General features: G+C 55.2%; 1 protein-coding gene across 2 annotated transcripts in view; it reads right to left on the bottom strand.

The window, feature by feature from the left end:
- The window catches only part of SDK2 (sidekick cell adhesion molecule 2), a 256374-nt gene extending 235971 nt beyond the window's left edge, over nucleotides 1–20403 (bottom strand). For both annotated transcript variants that reach the window (XM_025467876.3, XM_025467877.3), the window contains exon 1: nucleotides 19963–20403. In XM_025467876.3, coding sequence (XP_025323661.1) covers nucleotides 19963–20026 — 64 coding nt within the window. In that variant the 5' untranslated portion in view covers nucleotides 20027–20403. The remainder of the gene's footprint in view (nucleotides 1–19962) is intronic.
- Between the last annotated feature and the right edge of the window lie 354 nt (nucleotides 20404–20757).

Raw genomic sequence — 20757 nt, 5'->3', positions numbered from 1 at the left:
GCATGCTCTCTCTCTCTAAAAATAAAATATTTTTTAGAATACACAAAGGACTTGAATAGAAATTTCTCCAGAGAGGACATACAAATGGCCAAGAAGCACAAAAAATGATGGTCAACATCATTCATCATCAGGGAAATGCAAATCAAAACCACAGTGAGGTGCCACTTTTCTAAGATAACTGCAATTAAATTAATTAAACAGATGAAACAAATAATTTAACAAACAGAATATAATTGTTGGTAAGGATGTGAAATCTGGACCCCTGTCTATTGCTGGTGGGAATGGCAAATGGAGATCAGTTTACCAGTTTCTTAAAAAGTTAAACACAGAATTACCATGTGACCTGGCAACTCCACTCCAGGTATATCCCCGAAAGAATTGAGACTAGATACCCAAAGAAATGCATGTACACACAGGTTCGTAGCAGCACTGTTCACAACGGTTAAAAGGTGAAACAGCCCGAATGTCCAATAACGAATCAATGAATAAACAAATGTGTACACGCTGAGTGGAATATTATTAAGACGTAGAAAGGAATGAAGTTTGAGTGTATACTACAACACAGATGAGCCTCAAAAACATCATGCCCAGTGAAAGAAGCGAGACACAAAAGATCAATCTTGTATGACTCCATTTATATGAAATACTCAGAATGGGTAGACTATAGGTACAGATTACCAACTGATGGTTGCCAGGGGCTGGAGAGTAGGGAAGTGGGGAGCAGCTGCTCAGTGGGTACAGGGTTTTCTTTTGGGCCATGAGAACCTCTGAAACTTAGATAGAGGTGGTAGTTGCCAAACACTGTAAATGCACTAAAAATACCACTAAATTATTCACTTTAAAACAGTTAATTCTATGTCATGTGAACTCTGATAGAAAACTCAGAGTCTTTTTGGTCTGAGGAATAGAGAAGAAGGGGCAACCACAGCCAATGGAAAGCGAAGGGTCAATCTTGGAAAGGAGAGAGCCAAAAAAAAGACCCACCCAAATTCTGTATAGACTCTGCCCAAATCTCTGACCCTTTAGCTATGCACACCCAGTGCAGAATGCAAGTAACTCAGCTGAAGATGAAAGCACTGAACTGATATTTGAGCTACTGCCCTGAGACAGTGAGTTTGCTGTCTGAACTAAGTTCTTTCCCAATGAAGCAAAAATAAAACCAACACTCTTTGAAGAAATATAACAGAACCCAAGTTCTCCATTACTTAACAATCAATCACCATGCCCAGGATACATTCCAAAATTACCATACATACAAAGAACCAGGAAAATATGATCTAATCTCAAGATAAAAGATAATCAACAGACACTGACCCTGAAATGACAAGATGTTGCAATTAGCTGGCATTGGTTGTAAAGCAGCTACTAGAACAATTCTCAGTAAGATACATGACAATATGCTCTTAGTGAATAAAAAGACTGTAAATCTTTAGGGAGCTAGAAAACAATACAGTATTTTTTTTTATAACATATAAAGCCATATGGAAATCTTGGAACCAAAAAATAAAATATATGAAATTTCAAAATGGATGGGCTTGGCAGCAGAATGGAGACAATAGAGGAAGTAGTGAGCTTGAAAATAGACCTATAGCAATTATTCAATCCTAAGAACAGAAAGAAAAAAGATGGGTAAAACTGAATAGAGCCTCCAGGAGAAGTAGGGCAATATTAACACATCTCGTGTAAGTGTTACTCAAGTCCCAGAAAGAGAGAAAAGAGAGAAGGGAGCTGAACAAAGATAACTGAAGAAAGAATGACAGATGTTTCCCCGGATTTGGTGAAAGACATAAAGATACAGATCCAAGAGAGTCAGGAAACTCCAATCAGAATAAATACAAAGAAAATAAAACCATGCACAGACACATCATAGTCAAACTTCTGAAAACCAAAGATAAAGAGGACAGAGGATCTTACATCTCTTTATTAGCTATGCCTGTTTGTGTGTCCCAGCCCTGGAAGATCAAGCCACATGTCCTCTGGAGCCAGCCTCTCACTGCTCACATCCCACACTATGCAGAGGATGCTGTGCTCCAAATTTCCAAACTTCAGAAAGCTTTTCCCCGCTTCATTTCTGCTCCACTGTGGCCAGTAAGCACTTTCTCCCTGTTGAAGAGAGAGGTCAACTACCAGGGGAAAAATTCCTGGGATACCCAAAAGTCAGCAATGCATTGGAAAGGGGACCCAGGACCCTCCCTCATGCCCCCACTGTCTCCATGTGCGCATTGAGGTCTCTACTCCTTCGGTGGTTCCCTCTTGACCTGCAGCGTGACCCTCTGGCTTATAGAAACGGGGGCTGTTTCTATGGCTAGGACAAGTCCTCTTAGTTCAGGGCTGGAAGTAATAGTCCTCAGTCTTTTTCCTCTTCTTCCCTTGAGTGGAGGGAGCCAGGGAGCCCTGTCACAGGTGCTGAGGCTGAAATCCTATCATTACATCACCTGGTAGGGGAAGAGTGACTTGTAAACACATCTGGACAAAGTAGGGAGAGGAGATCCTTTCTTCTCACGCCTTACCTACTCCTCCCATGGGATCAGGGCCTCAGAAGGACCAGCTTCCTCAGGGGATCTCTTAGATCTAGGATGGCCCAAGAGCATGGGCACCACTCTGGCAGGGATGACGCTGGTTCTGGCATTCAGCTTTTGGGACCCTCAACTCCAAAGTCCTCAGCCTGAAATTCAAAGGCCTGGACCATTGATGTCTTTCTCCCTTGTCATTCCCAGGAGAGGTAGCAGGGACCTAACACTCCACCCGCCCACCCCCGTGCTTGACTAATGGTCCCACTTCTGGGCTTTTGTCCTGGCAGTGCCCTCACTCACCTCCTGAGCTTGAAGCTCCACCTCCCAGTTAGCATGTATCTTTATGCCTCCAGTTCAAACACTCCATCTTCCACAGAATCCTTCCTGACTCCCTGGGGTGGAAGGCATCTCTTCCCACTTGATTATTGCTTCCTATTTCATTTTGATTCATTTAATGAATACTTACATACTATCAGCTATATGCCAGAAGCTCTTCCAAGAGCTTTACAAAAAATAACTTGTGTAACCCTCACAACAACGTCAAGAAGCAAGTACTGCCACCCCCCAATTTACGGATAGGGAAACTGAGGCTCAGAGAGGCTAGGTTGCTTGCCTAGAGACAAGGAGGGAGTCTGGCTCTCTCATTTGCAACCTGAGTTCTCCACGGCACTCTATCTTGGACAAACTGCTGGAGGATCCATCAATTAGCTGAGTAGAGGACCAGGGAACCCCAGCACTCTGCCTGGGGCCCAAAGCAGGACCAGGCAGGAAGGAGGGATGGAGGCCTTGCCATCCCCCTGGAGAGCCACAGAGCTTGAGTCAGAGGGCTGGTGGTGGAGGGCAGGTCAGGCCCCAGAGCTTTCCCAGGCCTGTCTGCCGCTGGGGGCTGAGAGGACATCTGCCCTCTGAGCATAGAGAGTTGGGATTCAAAAGTGATCAGCTTCAGATAACCAGAAACGTCTCCATAGATACTCCACAAAAGCCAATGGAACCAAGAGCACATATTTTAGGAAGGCCTCTGTCCTCCTAAAACTGATCTTAGCACCAGCAGCAAAGGAGCGCCAGCCCCTCCCAAACTTGGATGTGTGCACACGTTACCCGGGGGTTCTGATTCGTCAGCTCTGGGGCAGGGCCCGAGATTCTGCATTTCTCACCAACACCGAGCGGCAGAAGGTCCCCTCTCAGCCACCTCAAAGCAGCGGTGCATCCGAAAGCCCTGAATGAAGCTGGCTTACTCGGGGGAAGACACAGCCGCAGCACTGGTGGCCGTGCTAATGCTGTTCACAGTCACCAGCATGAACTGAGCACCTACTATGTGCCAGGTGATTCAGGCCACCGCCCACTGTGGAAGGAGAATCTATTCAGCGCTGCAGAAGGATTTTCCTGATCGCCCTCAAAGAGTCAACAGGGAAGGAGGAACGTGGACACAGGAGGACTGGCGTCTTCTGGGCAATGCCCATAGCTGTCCCATTTTACGGACGGGCTAACGGAGGCTGGGCGAGCTTCGGTAGCTTCCCGAGGTTCTACGGCTAGCAAGCAGCAGGGCCAGGCTTCTAGCCAAAGTGCGCTCCGGCTCTGAAGACCCTGGCATTTTGTACCCGGCTTCTCTGGGAGATGGAGACGGAGGCTGCAGGACAGTACATGCCAGGCAGGACGAGACAAGCAGGCCCCCGGCCGGGACTCAGGGCTGAGTTCCAGACCCCTCCCCTCCGTTCTCCTGCCCGCCCTGCCCGCCCGTCATGCCCGCCGGTGACGTTGGAGACAATCTCCTGGGCACAGCTGGAGAGCTGCAGAGAGGAGTTCCTCTGCTCGCTCCCCCGTCGGCCTCACCCTGCCCTACGTCCAGGGCCAGAGACCAGGGGGCCGCAGGGGGAGGTAGTGGGTACCCAGGGAAGACAGCAGGAGGGAAGCAGGACCCTAGGCGGCTGGACCCTGCTGTCACAGACCAGGACACTGTGGCCAGGAGGAGGGGAATCCCTGAAGGGTTTCCCAGTGGGCAGGGCCAGCATCCCGGGGAGTGGCCCAGGCTCAGAGGGTCTCCCAGTGGGCAGGGCCAGCCTCCTGGTGAGTAGCCCAGGCTCAGAGAGTCATACCACCCCACCCCTCAGCCCTCGTTTGACGTTCTGCTGTCACCATCTTGGAATTTTTAATGTGTTAATAGGTGACCTACATTTTCATTTTGCACTGGGCCACACAAATTATGTCACCCGTCCCGCCAGTGGGTTAGAGATGGTGCCTGGGCTGGGCCCTATTTCTGAGCTGTCCCTCTGGGGTGGTAACTGGGCAGCATGGAGCTGCGTGTGGCAGGGCAGGCCGGAGCCCTAAGACCCAGGACACACACAGAAACTTCCGGAGAGGCAGGACCTTCTGCGGGCCAAGAAAGTAACACCCCAAATGGTCCCTGAGGGGGACTAGAATAGCTTTCATGTCCTCCCTGTCTGTGGTGACAGACTACAGGGTTGGCTGGGGCTGGAGACGGGAGGGGAGAGGCCAGCTGTCTCCAGGACCTTGGCCTCTCCAAGGAAACCACCACCAACAGTGCCCAAACCCTGAGGGCTGGGCGGATGCAGGGTGCTCTGCTGTGCCAGCCTGTCACAGGGTCTCCATGTAATTAGAGGCGAGCCCTCAGCTTGGCTTTCGGGGTTGGCCAAAGACAAGAGCCAAGTGGAGTTGATTCAGAGGCTCTAGCCTGGCCCGGAAGTCCCAGCTCAGAGGGGAGGCCTGGTGAGGAACCAAAGCCAGACATTCATTCCTCTGGGGCCACCATCCCCCAGGAGACAGGTGCTGGCACCAAACAGAGCTGGGGAAGGAATGTGGAGCCTGGGGCAGGACAGGGAGAGAGGTTTCCTTAGGCCTCGCACATTCCAGGAAGACAGTGACAGGGGAGGGGAGAGCTCTGGGGGCACAGCCCAGGGTCCCAGCCTGAGCCCTAGACACTGCTCTGTGCTGGGTCCTGGGACTGGGGACAGAGGACAGTGATCAATCTACATGGGTGGCCCCTTATCGCGGCGGCCTTCCTCTGTCTTACCCTTCCTGGGCCCAACCAACGGGAGTCAGCACCAGCAGTTAGAGGGGAGGCAGGAGAAACAGAGAAGGCTCTCGGACAGGACCTCGGCCTCCCAGCCCTGCACTGTGGTTCAGAACGCAGGCTCTGGGCCTAGCCTAGTTCCCAAGTCCACCACTTTGAAGCTATGCAACTCCAGGCAAGCAGCTTGGACTCTGGGCTTGTTTCCTAATCCATATGAGGGGGAAAGTATCCTTCCTCGCAGGGTTGCTGAGAGGACCAGATAATCCTTGTAAAGCATTTAGAAGGATGTCTGGCTCAAGAAAAAGGCTCTGCCTCTGGGAGCTCTTATTACACAAAAGCTAATTGTCCAGAGTTAGGGGCAAGCTCCCCCAACCGCACTCATGACCTCAAGGGCTGGGGCTGGAAGTGGGGGTAACAGAGGGGACTCTAGCTTGAACCTCTTGGGGGTGGGCCAGGGAGCTTGGTCCCTAAACCAGCAATCGGCAGCCACCGTAAAAAAAGAAGAGGAAGGAGTTTGGCAGTGGTTGTGGGTGTTGTCTTCCTGAGTCCCAGCCCTGCAAAGGGCTACTCAAACACCCACACTCTAGAGTGATCCTGGGGCACGCGGAAGAAAGGTGAGAGCTGACCCCTCTTCCAAATCCACAGCCCAGGGGCTGACTCTTGGCCCATCCTCCCTCCCTCCCCTGGCAAAGGCCCTAGATGCTCCGTGGCTGGGACATCTGCACCCAGACTCCCAGCACCCCAGTTCCCTGCTGCTCTGGCTCATGGCAGAGCAGCCCTCTCAGGTGCAATTCAGCTGATGTGACCATCCCCGTTGCTCCGATGGAGCTGAGAAAGGAGATTCAGAGAAATCGTAGCCATGCCATAGGCTTGCTCGTGGCTCAGGTGAAAGCCAAAGAGCCACCAAATGCACCAGGATGGAGCCTGCAAAGGGGGCATGAAATCCCAAGTTCCCAAGCTCTGTGGCTTGGGACACCTCACTTGGCTCTACTGGCCCCACGTCCCCCTCACAAAAATGAGGAGCCCTTTATAATCTGATCTTAATGGTTCTCTGAGTTCCTCCATGGTTGTAGCTCACCAACTGCCCCTTAGGGAGCTCCAGGACCCAGGGCCTGAGGAGGCTCATGGGGAGGAAGACCACAAACCCCAAATGCATGTGCTCATCCCCGACGTGCAAGCGGGAGAGTCACTGTGTTTTGGTCTGCTGCTCCCCTGGTGAAGTTCGCACAACTTCTACAAGACGGTTCATGCCAAAGAGTGCGTATGCCCCTGAGGAGGCCACTCGAGAATGTGGCCGAGCACAGTCTGACCTCAGTGGTCAGACTGCCCGTGAGCTGCTAAGTAACAGAAAAGGATGAAAACGGAGGTTCTAGTCAGCCAAGGAAAAGGTCGGGCCAAGAAAAAGAAGAAGAAGGAAAAAAAGGGATCCGGATTGGAAAAGAAGTTAAGCTGTCTGCATTCAGAGAAAACCCAGTCGTCTATGCAGAAAATCCAACGGAGCCTACAAACAGTTACTAGAACTAATCCTTCAGCTGAACCAAGTCACAGAGTACAAGATCAACATGTCAAAATCAACTGCATTTCTATATCTTGGAGACAAACAACTGTGAGTTGAAATGAGAAACAACACCATCGCATCAAAAATATGAAATACTTAAGGATAAATCTGACAAACAATGTGTAAACCCTGTGCTCTGAAAGCCACAAAATGCTGCTAAGAGACACCCAACAGCTAGAGAACAGACTGAAAATCCCACGTTCACAGGCCAGGAGACTCGACATCATGGTCACAGCATTGACGCTCTTCACGTGTATCTATTTCATCAATGAGATCGCAATCCGAAATCCCAGAGGCATTTTTTTGGGGGGGAAATCTGATTCTAAAATGCATAGGGAGATGTAAACTGATTCGAAAGACATATAAGCTGATCCTAAAATTCGTATGGAAACGTCAAGGATCTGGAATAACCAGAACAATTTGGAAGAAGAGCAAAGTCAGAGAACCCATGTGACCGGGTTTCGAGACTTATCCCAAAGCATCAGTAAGCATGGCAGTGTGCTACTGGTATAAAGACAGAGAAATAAGCCAGATCACAGTGTCCAGAAATAGATCTGCAGGTATATGGGAGACTGATTTTCCACAAAGGTGCAGAGATAATTCGGTGCTGAATGGAAAGTTCTCAAAAAATGATATTCGAACAATTTTGGGGGGAAAAAAGATCTCTATTGGGCACAGAGGGATTACTGTTACTAGATTACTAGTAATTAATTAATTAATTAATTAATTACAGTTATTACTGTTACCCAAGGAAACTTCGGGTGGTGATGCATCCATCCGTTAACTTGATTTTGGTGGTGATTTTACAAGTTATACATGTGTCAAAATGATTCTGTTATATACTCTTTACATATGTATAGTTTATTATGGTAAAATAAAAACAAAGCCCTCAAGGTCCCCCAAGGAAGATGAAGATCCTTCTACCCTATAAGACCTAGGCTTCAAGGTCAGCTCCTCCTCTGGGGGCAGCACTCTCAGGTCACCCCGCTGGACCCCAGGTCCCCTGTTTCCACCTACACTTGGCGCCTTCCACACTGTCCTCTTAGCAGCCACATGCTTGAGGCTCTCCCTTGACTACGAACAGTTGGTGAGCAAGGCCCTGCCGTGACCTTTGCTGGATCCCAGGCACTGTGCTTGGGCGCACAGTAGGTGCCTAGAAAATGCTGGATGAGCAAACTGAGGTTCGAGGCCTTTGTAGGATTACTTTGGAGCTTCTAGCAGAAAAAGGTGCTTCAGCCACTGATAACTTCACTGCCCGTCCTTCCTCTCCCAGGAAGGAGGCTGAGAGCAGCTTCTGGTGGTGAGGAAGGAGGACAGGAAGGAGGGGTGGTCCCGCTCCGCTCATGGGCAAGGCCGTTGTGGGAAGGTGACCATAATCCTCTGCGCCAGCAGCAGGCAGGGCCCACCAGAGTGACCACCACCTCCCCAGCACCCCAGCTTCTCCTCTAACCTCGAGGCTAGACCTCCTCAAAAGGTGGCCCCTGGACCAGCAGCAGTGCATCATCCAGGAACGTGTCAGAAATGTGAGCTCCTGGCTTCACCCCAGTCCCATCACATCAGAAGCTCTGGGGATACAGCCCGGGGATCTGCATCCTGACAAGCCTTCCAGGGCACTGAATGTGGGCTCCAGTGTGAGCCTCACTGTTCTAGACCACGCTTTCACCTCCATCACAACACAGGCTATGCCTGAGCTCCAAGGATGGGTCCCTGGGGCCCCAGAGGCCAGGGCCTTCCCACAATCCTCAGGTGCCCCCAGGCCTGGCCCTAAATGGGGCCACTGCCTCCCCCCATCTGTGTGCCCACATCTCAGAGGCACGTCTTTGCTTTGGCTCTGACACTGAGCCTGGCTTCAGAGGATCCGGGGCTCCCGGACGTGTTAGAGTAGCTGGAGCTGGGGACCTGCTCCCTCCACCCTGGGGCTGGACATTCCAAGTTCCTGGACAGACAATAAGTCCTAACATTCCAGGCGAGGTGGCAGGCAAGGCGCACTGACAATAGACCCTGTGTTGCTCCCCACGCCTTCCCGAGGGTGCTCTCGACCCAGACTCCACGGGAGGCTGAGCCATCAAAAGCACAGCGGTCCACCCGACCGGCCCTGCTTGCCTCGGCCCCAGCCCAGGCTGAGGCCGGGGCCCCGATCACACCCACCTCACTCTCCCGGCCAAACAATGGTCCTTTTTCCTGGAGGTTTCCAGCACCTTCTAGGTTCTTCGTCCACCAAAGCCTTAGGAGAAAGGGGTTAAATGCCAACACCTCGCCTCTTCCCACTCCTGCCCAGGCTTGCGTTCCTGGAGCAAGCAAGGGACAGCAAGCAGCGGGCAGGGCTCTCCAGCCACCCGAAGCCACAGCCAGAAGCATCTCCCCTCACCCCAGCTGATTTCTGTTCATTAGTGCAATCATATCAACGTTGACAGCAGCGTATTTATTACTGCCCTGACGACAACCATTTTTCACCCAGTGATGCACGGCCCCATAATGAGCTTGGGGCAGAGCTAATGAGGAACTCCCTTTGACCCTCCTTGGCAGCTCCAGGCCCCAGAGCGATGGCCTGCCCACCTGCCCCCCCCTCCCCTCCAGCCTCCCTTGGCTCTGCCAGGCCAGGGAGAAGGGGCTCCCGAGTGCGAAAGTCAAGGGTCACTGGGCCCAGCCAGCCAGAGTTGTGTGCAGTCAGCAAGCGTGCTGCCCCTCGGGAGGGGACTTCAAGGTCAACCGAGCAAGAAGGCCTGAGTGCTGGGCACGGTTTCGGAGCAACAACGCTTCCCCCCACTTAGGTGCCAAGTGCTTGGGCCAGCGCAGTGAGAGAGGAGGGGAAGGAAGGGCGATGGGGACAGCTGACTGCCCAATGGAGCTTGGGAGTGCACGGGTGCTTTGGGCTTCCAGAAGCCCAAGAAAGATCTCAAGAGAGTGACTGAAATGGATGGGGAACATTTAGTTAGTGCTGCATGGGCGGGGCAGGGGGGCTGGGAGCAGCTGGGAGGTGCAGGGATGCCATCTACCGCAAGGCCCTGCTTTGCCAGGGGATGGCCTTTCGGGAACCTCAGCTCTCCTGGAAGACACCCATGCGTGCCCGCGGACACAGTTATCACAGAGCCCAATGCCTCTTATTCCGGAGACTCTCCAGTCCTCATTCAGTGCCTTACCCCTGCCCCCTTCAGTGTTGCTGAAGAGCTGGGGGGCTGGCTGGCATTGAGGAGGGAGACGATGGGGGTATGGTCCAGGGAGAGGCTGGGAGACGGGCCCCCGAATGGCTTGGAGCAGATTACTGGGAGCCAAAGAAGGATCCAGAAAAATCTGACCACCCAAGCAACAGGGTCACCGAGGGAGGGGCTGATGGCCTGACACTGCCACCCTTACCCTTGAAGGCTCAGGCGCAGCAGACCAGTCACGGTGGGTGGTGATGGTTGCCCAGGTTTAATTATGTTTGGGGCACAACTGCTTTAGGAGGCCCGTTCGTCTATAAAACATTACAGAAAAGTTTCAATACAAACGGCTGAAATATGTAAAGCATCTTGGAATCTTACAGATGACGTGACCCCAGAGAACATCTCATTCAAGTTTTTCAAAACCAAGTTTTGACACAGATCCCAGGGGGTCCAGGAAGCCACGGGGCAGAGATACCACCTCTTCCTGCAGCATCAATTGGCTTTACAATATCCTTTGTGTGTTAAAATAGAATTCAGACAGACTATGGAACAGAATGCAAATTTCCATATATTTAAAACGGAACACATAAAGGAAGGAAAGGTCAGGCGGCTAGCAGGCAGCTTCGGGCTCGCGGCCAGCTCCCCCGGGACCCCTGGCCAACCTCCTCCACTACTGGAGTCCATCACGCAACAGCTCGGAAACCCTGTGTCTATGGCCCCGTGTTTCCCAGCGAGGCCACGGAGGCCCAAAGGGACCCAGCGAGGATCGGTCTCGGCTTCCGAGGCCTGCACAGCATCACACCTGTTACCTTCCCCCCCAACACTACTATTACCCCTGGCGCTCTTCTTCAAAGGGTTAAGTTCATTAATTGGGAACGATCATTTACATCTAATGCCTCTACCCTTGCTGACGAAAATTATTATCTCAATTCAAGGGGTTTATAATTAAAGAAATCAGTCACACACGCATGAAAAGAGAATTCAGAACCAAGAAGGCCAAAGTGCCAAACGAGACATCTAGGCCATCAGCATCCAGAGAGCTCAGAGGCGTTTGGGAGGACGTGTTCTCGCCATCAGATCCTGGGGGGAGCAAGGGGTGCAGAGATGGGGGAGAGAGGGACGGGATGGTGAGGTGTTCAGGGTGAGGGCAGCCTGGCACGTGGAGGGCTGTGGGAGAGGAGACTGGCGCCCTGCATAGGGCCAGAATGGGGTACAGATACCACAGAAGTAGCCCTGGGGTGGAGTCTATCTGCAGGGGCTGACCCACTAGGTTTCAGCCCTTAGACCCCATCACTAAGATCCTGGGGGAGAGCAGATGGGGCATCCACGGAGGCGGCTGACTTCCCTTAGAGGGAGGAGAGGCCACTACAGGCTGCACCCCATGCCCTACCCCTTTTGCACCCACCCACCCACCAAGCTAGGGCATGGTTTATGGGTCAACCAACTAGTATGGTGGGCTGTTCCTGACTAGACCAAGCAGCAGCAGCCTGGGAAGCAGCTGACCTGTATTCACTGCCACCTTCCGACATATCAAGTGGCCTTGGCAAGTGGATGTTTCTGAACTCCGATGCGAACAATGTTAATAATGTGAGTGCTTTCCCACTGAACTCCTCCGAAGATTGGGATGAGGAGCAAAATGAATTGTCTGTGAAAGCTACACATGGAGATTTGAGGTTTCATGAAAGGATCCAACAAAAACATCACCTTAAGGCCTGAACAGCTAATAACAGCTGAGTACATGAGTTCTCCATGGTGTATTTGGATTTTCAGTTGGAGCCAGAAAATGTTTTAACCGAACAAATAAACCACTACTAGCGTAGGTGCAGATGCCACCAGCAGGTCTGTGAGAGCTGAAGACAGCAGAGGCGTTTGAGGACAGGGCACATGTCAAGTTGCAGGCCCAGAGCTGACTCTGCTTCCCCAACTCCAAGATGGTGACAATGATGACAATGACAAGCACTTACTCAATGTTCACCATACACTGGATACTGTCTGAGAGCTTGGCAGATCTTATCGAACCCTATCACAGCCCCATGAGGTAAGAACTCCCGTTATACCCACTTGGCAGATGAAGAAAACGAAGCACAGATAGGCTATGTAGCTAGCTCACCCCAGCTCACCCCAACAGTAAATGACAAGTAGGCTTTGAACCCAAGGAGTCATCTATGTCTCAGGCTCCTTGGTGCTGTCCCATGGGGGTCCTCTGATGGCACATTCTGGATTGGCTCTTGTGGTCCAAGCAGGGAATGGAAGACCTGTAGCAGGTTCATCACTGACTCCCATGTTGTGGTTGACAACCCAGGCGTCCAGGTGCCCAGCCACATCTCTGACCATTCCTAATTCTGGGCCACACGTGTGCCTCTCTCACCTGCAATTTCACGAGACCAGGGGTCCTGGTGGAAGGCGCTGGGAGGGGGGTTCCTGGGTCCGGGCTCCAGCAGGCCCTTGAGAACCACTCACGCCCACTCCACAAGCTGAATTCCCTCAGTGGGTCACGGTGGCAAATAATATTTCCTCCCCTTAGGATTATCATATCATCAAAATTTCATCACTGCTCTAGGTCACTAATAGCTTCCTGCGTGGCATCAAACTTTAATCGCCTCTTCCCCACCCTTTTCGGTTTAAAAGACTCTTGTGTGGCTTGGTCACTGGCAGCCAGTCATGAATGCCCCCAAGTGACCTTACGGAGGATCGCCAAACATCTTTAGGTCCCCCAGGAGGGGTCAGGGGGTAAAGGAGGCGAGGCCTGGGTTCCCATCCTGATCTCTCATTTTCTGCCAACTTGAGGCCCAGTGAGGATACGGCCAGGGTGGAGGCAAGAGCCAGGGGGATCCGGAGGAGGGAGGAGGAGTTCTGAGGGCTATTTTCAAACCCTACCACATTCCTGGGCCAGCCCTGCTCTTCTGACAGCACAACGCAATGGCCATTTCATCAGCCAATGGTTGTCTCTCTCGGGGAAGGGACCAGCGAAGGATGCCACGGAGGCCAGGGCAGCCTGAGAGAGTGGAAAGATGACAGGCCTAGGAGAGAGCCCTAGGTTCAAATCCTGCCTTCCTAACTACAAGGCCTTGAGCGGTTGGTCTGTGAGCCTCAGTTTACCTGCATGTTGCAGTTGAGGGAGGACAGAGGCAGGGAACAGTCACACTGTACCTAACACTGACATATAGACTTGCACACCGACTATGAGTGTGCCTCCGCTCCGGTGATCCCGGGATGGGGAGAAAAGACCAGATCACTCAAAACTAGGGAAGAACCAAAGAGAAGCGGAAAAAAGAAGATGCGGGTGGATTATAAAGATCCCCCCCGGGGAGGGAGGAAATCCAAAAACTCAATGCAACCGGAGATCCCACGATGAGACTGTTTGGAGGGGCCAAAACAGAGGCACAGCTGGTCACCTTAGCTTGCTGAGTGCCTGCGACAGGCCAGGCAGGCTCCAAGCGAGTGTTCAGCTTGCTCATCCCTTGCACTCTCCACCAGGCAGGCTCCTCCCCTGGCAAGACGGAGGAGGACTCGGGCGCTGGGGATGTAAGTGAGTCACCCCAAAGTGGCCCAGGGTAGCACAAAGTGACAGAGCTTGAACCCAGGCTGCCCCAATTCCAAGGCATCTACCGAGACACAGGATTCTACTCAACAGCTTATGGGGGGGGGGCGGGAGGAGACCCCAGAAAGCAGGGAAGTAATAGCCCAGGGCCCGGAGTAACTTGGGAATGCTCTAGGGAAGGCCCCATCTGGTGTAAAGCAATTCTCTATATGAAATGCACTTCTGGAGAGCGCAGAGGCATCTCTGCGGTTCTGAAGGAATGCCGGACATCAATAGTGGCCCCCTGCCCCCACATGCTGATCTCTTTTGCCAGCACCCCAAAGCCTGTGTTTCCCAGCCCCTGGGCTACTGGGCGGGACCACGTGATCGGTTCTGGCCAGTGGGCTACAAGGGGCAGCAATCTGGGTTGCAGCAGGTATTTAATTTTTGGTGGAGGTCTTCCTCCTTCCCTCTCCTAGGTATATCCAGTGAGTCCTCCATGCATGGATGGGCATTACTCCCCAAACTCCCTATCTGTCCTCCCAATTTCCTAAAGGTTCGGTGCAGCTGGGAGGGATTCAGGAAGGACCCCAGGGTCTCACTGTAGCCAGAGGTCGGACGGCCAGAAGCAGCAGGAAGGGCGGAGTAGAGGTGAGTCTGAGCAGGGGTGCTCTGGGCTCAAGAACAACAAGCCCCCATTCTAAGAAAGCCTGGGCTGGAATCCGTGCAGGGCAGGGCTCCCATCCTCTGGGTGCTGGGCTCAGCACAACACCGGCCCCATGGCAGGGTGCTGTGTGATGCCCAGAGGAGCCCATCAGAGTGGGTGGCTGGTCAGAGAGGAAGCTGCAGGAGAAGGGAGAGGCTGGATGACAAAGGGCTTTATTCCTTAGCTGTCCCCGTGACTGGGGGGATACAGCAGGGAATAAAATAAAGCTCCAGCCCCCACTGAGAAAGACCTAACGGTAAGCAAATAAACAAGCAATGTATGTCAGGTGAAGCTGAGCGCCATGGAGAAGGTAAAGTGGGGGAAGGGGTTCATGCCCAGAGACGCCGTGTTGTCAGGGGCTTAGGGACACGGATTAGGGACATCAGGGGGAAGTCCTGAAGGAAACAGCAGTGGGCTCTGCAGACATCTGGGAGGACTGGGTGTGGCCGCAGGGCTGGCAGGACGTTCGGGTGCCAGGTGGGAGGCCAGAGAGCAACCAGGCAGTTCTGGGAACAGGGAGGTGGTCAACCCAGCAGGCAGAGTGGGTGCGGATGCTGCAGAGGTGGGGGGCGGCAGGAGGTGTGGGCCCTGACACCCTCTCAGCCTCGTGGCCGACGCATTAGAAGCACTTAACAATTAGTGACAGCACTTTAAAGTGATTAGGATCATCTCATTTAAAGTAAAAAACCACAAAAAAACAAACAAAAACCCTTACGCAGTAGATACAGGGATTTTTAAGGGTTTCCGCATTCCAGATGAGAAGAGCCTCAGCTCAGGGTCATCCGGTGGTAGAGGCAGGGGCCAGGGGCCTTCCACCATGTCCCTGACGGTCCTTCAGGAGAGGGGCCTCTGCAGGGCTCCCTGGGCTCCGAGAGGGGCTCTCTGGACCCCACATCCAGCTGGGGAAACTGAGATGAGCTGTGCAGGCCCCTCCTCTCGCCTCCCCTTCCCAGGACCCCGAGCAGCCCCGATGGCCCTTTGCTGGACACCGACACTGCCCACTGGCCCTGCCTTCTGCCCAGCGTGGGGACAGCAGAGGGGGCGGCCACGAGGAGCAACCGGGATGCCTCAGCAACCGGCCTGTTTTCTTTTCCATTACAGGCAGTGGGGCTGCTGCCGGCAATCGCTCCTGGCCCATTTGTTGCTATTGGCATCCCAAGGCCCCGAATTATGATGACTAATTCCCACCGTTTTAGGCAGATCGAGGCCCTCTGTGGCAGTGTGCTCCAGGGGGAGCCGGGGTGGAAGTCCCGCAGGCTGCACCGTAACACCCGACATCAATTCCAACTCAGGCTCCTGACTCCCCGAGGGGCAGGGAGTCAGAAGGATTGGGGAGGAGGTGTCCCAGCCAATCAGAGGACTTCTTCAACCACAGCCAAATCCCAGGATAATCAGCCACAGGGAGACTGTCTAACAGTCTAACAACCAGCTCGTTCTGTAAAGTAGTGAGTCCTCCGTCACTAGGGGGATACAAGCAGACGCTGGACGGCCAGTAGTCCCAGGCTTATGGGCAGAGGACAACACTAGTTGGCTTTTTGGGTTTCTTTCAAGTCCTCAGAACAGAGAACAAGTTCATTCCCTTACTGTTTAACTTAAAGCCCAACTGTGCCCTGTGGTACAAAGTCAAATGCATACCAATATGCAGTTTAACACATCATTTTAAAGTCGGCCGTTCAGGCACTGTTTAAACAGAGAACTGCTGTAAAGGATTTGGCCTCTTTCCCAGCTGCCCTTCCCCGATGGAACAAGGTTCCTGGCCCCTACTCTGGCCTTCCAGTAGAGGACATAAGGGAGAGAGCGGTCGATAACTATTTGCTGAACAAATGCATGGAAGGGAGGGTTTCTGAGGCAGGTGTCAGGCTGCCAGCACGATTCAGCCTCTGGGTAGGGGTCCTGAGTCTGCTCTTTCCGTGCAGGGGCCATATCCCGCAGCCAGGAGAAACACCAAACTGTGCCACCCGTCTGGCCACAGCCAGAATGTTCTGGACTCCTCAGCTGAAGCTCAGGGGTGCACAGGGCGAGGGAGAGAAGGGTGCGGGGCAGAGAGCCACAGGAGGGAGCAGGGATGCCCCCTGGCCCACTCTTGTGTGGGGCTTTGACACGCACCAGCTGAGCCCCAGGCAAGCACGACACTCGGCCTTGTGGTAATTAGCAAGAGGCCCTGATCAATAAGTTATTTTTTGCTGTCAGTAATTAATAATTACAGCTTAGCCACACCATGTAATTAAACTTTCATCCCGCTCCCTCGCGTGCTGTTTGGCTTTTATTGTGATTAGCTCCCAGCACTAAACTTTCTCCCTTTGGAACCTTCAGGAGCCTCCGAAGCTGGGCTTCCCAACACTGCCTGCTTCACTCAGCTCACACTTCCCTTTTGTCCCTCCCCCAGGCACCGTTCTCTCGAAAGAACCTTCTGGACCAGATGGCTGGGCTGGCTACTGCCCTCCTCTCAGCCCCTGGGCCTCCCTGGGATGTCCACCAGCGATTAATTTTCATGGCACCCGAAAAATCTTTTGAGAAGCTGGCTAAGATGCAGACATCCAGGCTCACCCAGACATTTCCAGGCAGAGCACCTGGGAGTGGAGCCCAGCACCGCCGGAGGGCCACTGAGGACCGCGATGCAGCCTCTGAAGTAGAAGGTGGGTGGGTGGCCAGGGCTACTCCTCATGGTCGGGCTTAACAGTGTAAAAACATCATCATCATCATCATCATCATCATCATCATCATCAGAACAATTACCCTTGGGCACCTGGGTGGCTCAGTGGTTGAGCGTCTGCCTTTGGGCTCAGGGTGTGATCTCGGGGTCCTGGGATGGAGTCCCACATCAGGCTCCCCCTGCAGGGAGCCTGCTTCTCCCTCTGCCTATGTCTCTGCCTCTCTCTGTGTCTCTCATGAATAAATAAAATCTTTAAAAGGGAAAAAAAAAAAAAAAACCTATTCCCCTTTATGAAGCGCCTTCTAAGTGCCAGGCACTTGCGGCGGGCTCCCTCAAATACCTGGAATCGCTCTTTCTACAACATCGCGGCACTTAGTTTAGGAAATGGGTGTGAACTGTCGGAGTTTTGGGGGAAATGGTTAAAAAGTGGCTTTCAGTATAGGCAGGTGATGTTGCTGGGGTCCAGCAGCTGAAAACACTAGCCAAGGTCTAGATAAAATCCTCAGTGGTGGCCAATATGAGGTCTGCCCCAGGGAGGAAGGCCACCTGGGCCCTCACTCTGTGTCATGACTGGAGACACATGACTGAAGGGCTCAGGAGCTCAGAAGGAACAAACAGTGCCAGCAGCTTCAACTACCCCCAAAGGGTTAAGGGCATGGCCTCAACCTCAAAAGAGAAGCTAAAGAGAACCTCCACCTTCTAACCCTAAAGCAGGTAGGAAAGGAACCCCCCTCAACTGAGTCTCCCCATGGCCTGACCCTAACCCCCCCACACCCCACGGCCCCCTACACACAACACAGCACCCCTAAGTCCAGGCAAGACCAAGTTCCCACAATCCCCTGCATGGTTTGCCGCCAGGAGACAAATGGAGAGTACCCACGGATGCTGGAAAACACTCTCTCGGAGCCAGAGAACACAAACGGAGCAGCAGGGGACCTGGGCAGCCTCACTCAAGAAGGCAGCAAACAAGAGAACCAGAGAGGGAGGGAATCAATCAGTCTTTCCGCATGGTGACAGGGCGAGCCCCTCCAGCAGGAGGACGGGGACAGAAGTGGCCGGGCCTTAACTTCAGCCGGACTGGTGGATCCTGGCCTCAGGTGGATGGGACAGGGTCGGCTGGGACATGATAGAGGCTTGATGGCCCAGAGGGAAGGACCTTTGGGTGCCCAGGGGACTCCTCATGGGCCTGGGCCTGCGTGGACAAGAACGAGTGAGCCACCTGCCCCGGGGAAATCATGCCACTGCCACAGTCCATACAGTAATGAAGTCAGATGCCTCCAGCTGGGGCTGACACCCCCAGAGTCCTCCCTCTCTCCCGGCTTTCGGCCAGGAGCCCCACGGGCGTCTCGGAGCAACTCTGTGAGGCGCCCCAGGGCAGGCTGCACCTTGTTCCTCTTCTGCCAGCAGCAAGGTCCTCCCAGGACCCTCAGAAGGAGGGCCCGGCCCTTGGCAAACCCACGACAGCTGCGGAGGGTCCTGGGTCCGGGGACAGAAGGGCCCAAAAGTCACCAGGTCCCTGACTCTGCCCCCAGTGCACGCAGCAGCCTTGGGCAAAGTCATTTAATGCCTCTGGGCCTCAGTTTTCCTATCTGCGAAGTGGTAGCTAGAGTCAGCCGACCTCTAAGGTCCGCAGGCTGCTGGAAGATTTTACGATGATCATAAAACTAATAATAACTTTTATTACCTTACATTTACAGGGCTCCTTACAAAATTTCTAAGTGGTTTAACGTAAATTACCTTATAAAATCCTCCCTTCAACCCGGTGAGTGAGAGCTGATTATTCTCATCTCTTTGATCTCGGCTCTCTGGACTGCCTGACGCTGGGCGCAGTGGGGTCCCTTCACCTCCCCCCCTCGCTGGCGGGCGACCCCAGAGTTGGGGTGGGGCCCGGTCGGGATGCAGCCTCCGCATTCCGGCGCCCCCGGGTGGGTGCAGGCAGCTCCCGACCCTGGAGCCTGGAACCGGGAGGCCGAGCCCCGCGAGTCCTGAAGCTCGGTCGGGCTTCGTCTCCCTCCGCCCCCAGCAGGCGCCGCTCGGACACCGCTGGCACCACTGTCTGGGTCTGCGAACCCCAAAGGCAAGGAAGCGGCGGTGCAACCGGCCTCCCCCGCTGGGACCTGCCCGAGGACTGGGGGCGGGGGGTGTCTGGGCATCCGCCCTCCGGAGGGGGCAGCGCGGACCCTCCCAGCGCCTCCCCATCCCTCCCCATCCCTCCCCCCTCCCGCCCCCAAGGCAGGGGCTGCTCCAGGCAGCCACAGGTCAGAGAATCAGGAGCGGCGGGCGGAGGGGGAGGTCCAGGCAGGATGCTGCGTGTGTCCGGGGGCGCAGGGGGGCCGCCCCACCCCGCGTGGGTCCGGGCTCGAGGCCCGCTCAGCCGAGCACCCCCGGCCCCGCGGCCTGGCCCGGAGACTGTCCCCCCGGGGCGGCCGGCGGATCCGACTCGGGCTCCCGCCCCACTCGGCCGGCCCCGGGCGCTCAGCGCCTGCCGGGCACGGGGCCTGGCCCTTCCCGCGGACCCGGGGACCCGGGCTGGGGAGCTCGGGCGCGGAGCCCCGCACCCACGCGGGCCCGGGGGGGGGGCACCCACGGCGGGGGGGGCGCGCCACCCCTCCCCTCACCCCGGACGACGCTCCCAACACCGACCCCCACCTTCCCTCCTCGGGAAGCCACAAGTCTCAGAAAGGCGGCCCCACCACCCCAAAAAAGGGAGCCCCCCAACTCGAGTGGGGGGTTCCTGAAACTCCCTGGAGAGGCTCTGCGCAGGCCAAGCGCGGCGTCCAGGAGCCGCCGCCCCCCAAGCCAGCCCCCCAAGCCAGCCCCACGTGGGGGTGGCCCTCCTACCTTGGGCTGCAGCCGCACGGATCCGGTGCAGGGCCAGCAGAGTCCAGATCAGCAGCCCCCACATGGTGCCCGGCCCTGCAGGGGTGTCCTCCGCGCTGTTTTATAATCCGGGGGTGCGGGGTGGGGGGTCCCGGGAGACTGTCCACGCCGCTCCGGCCCGGGTCGGTGGGTGGGCGGGAGGGGCAACGCCGGCGACCCCAAGCCTTCCTTCGGGTCCGCTGTCCCAGTCCGATCCGGCGGCGCGCGCCGAAGGCCCGGGGGCGAGCCAAGAGCAGGGGGCAAGCCCGCTCTCGGATTCGGGGCTCCTCCCTCCCCGCGGCGCCCCAACTCCCGACTTCTCCCGGGCGGGGCGGCCTCCGCGATGCGGCCGGGTGGCGGGCCGGGCTCCGGAATAAGCCGGCAACTTCAGGAAACTTCCTCCGTGGCCACGTTGCCCGCCCCCCGCGCCCTCCCCGCCCCCTGGCTGGGTCCTCCGCGCGGACGCAGTCACCGGCGCTGCAGGCGCGGGGCCCCCGGGGCCGGGCGGGAGGCGAGCGCGGCGGCGGCGGGCGCGGGCGCGGGCGCGGGGCTGCGTTCAGGGGCGCGGGGCGCGGGGGGCGCGGGGGGCGCGGGGGGCGCGGCTGGCATAGCGGGCCGAGCCTCGCTGGAGCCGAAGTTTTCTTCTCTGTAACTTTGCAGGCGGCATCCGGCGGGGCCGAGCCGCCCCTCTCGGCTCCCGCGCCCCGGCGCCCAATCGGGGAGGCTCGGTGCCCCCGGCGGCGCCGGCCCGGGCGCGCCCTCGGCTCCGCGCCCAGC

Source organism: Canis lupus, chromosome 9 (assembly GCF_003254725.2).
Source record: "Canis lupus dingo isolate Sandy chromosome 9, ASM325472v2, whole genome shotgun sequence".
Taxonomy (NCBI): Eukaryota; Metazoa; Chordata; class Mammalia; order Carnivora; family Canidae; genus Canis; species Canis lupus.
The sequence above is the reverse complement of the archived record's forward strand: the minus strand, read 5'-3'. Positions and strand labels throughout refer to the sequence as shown.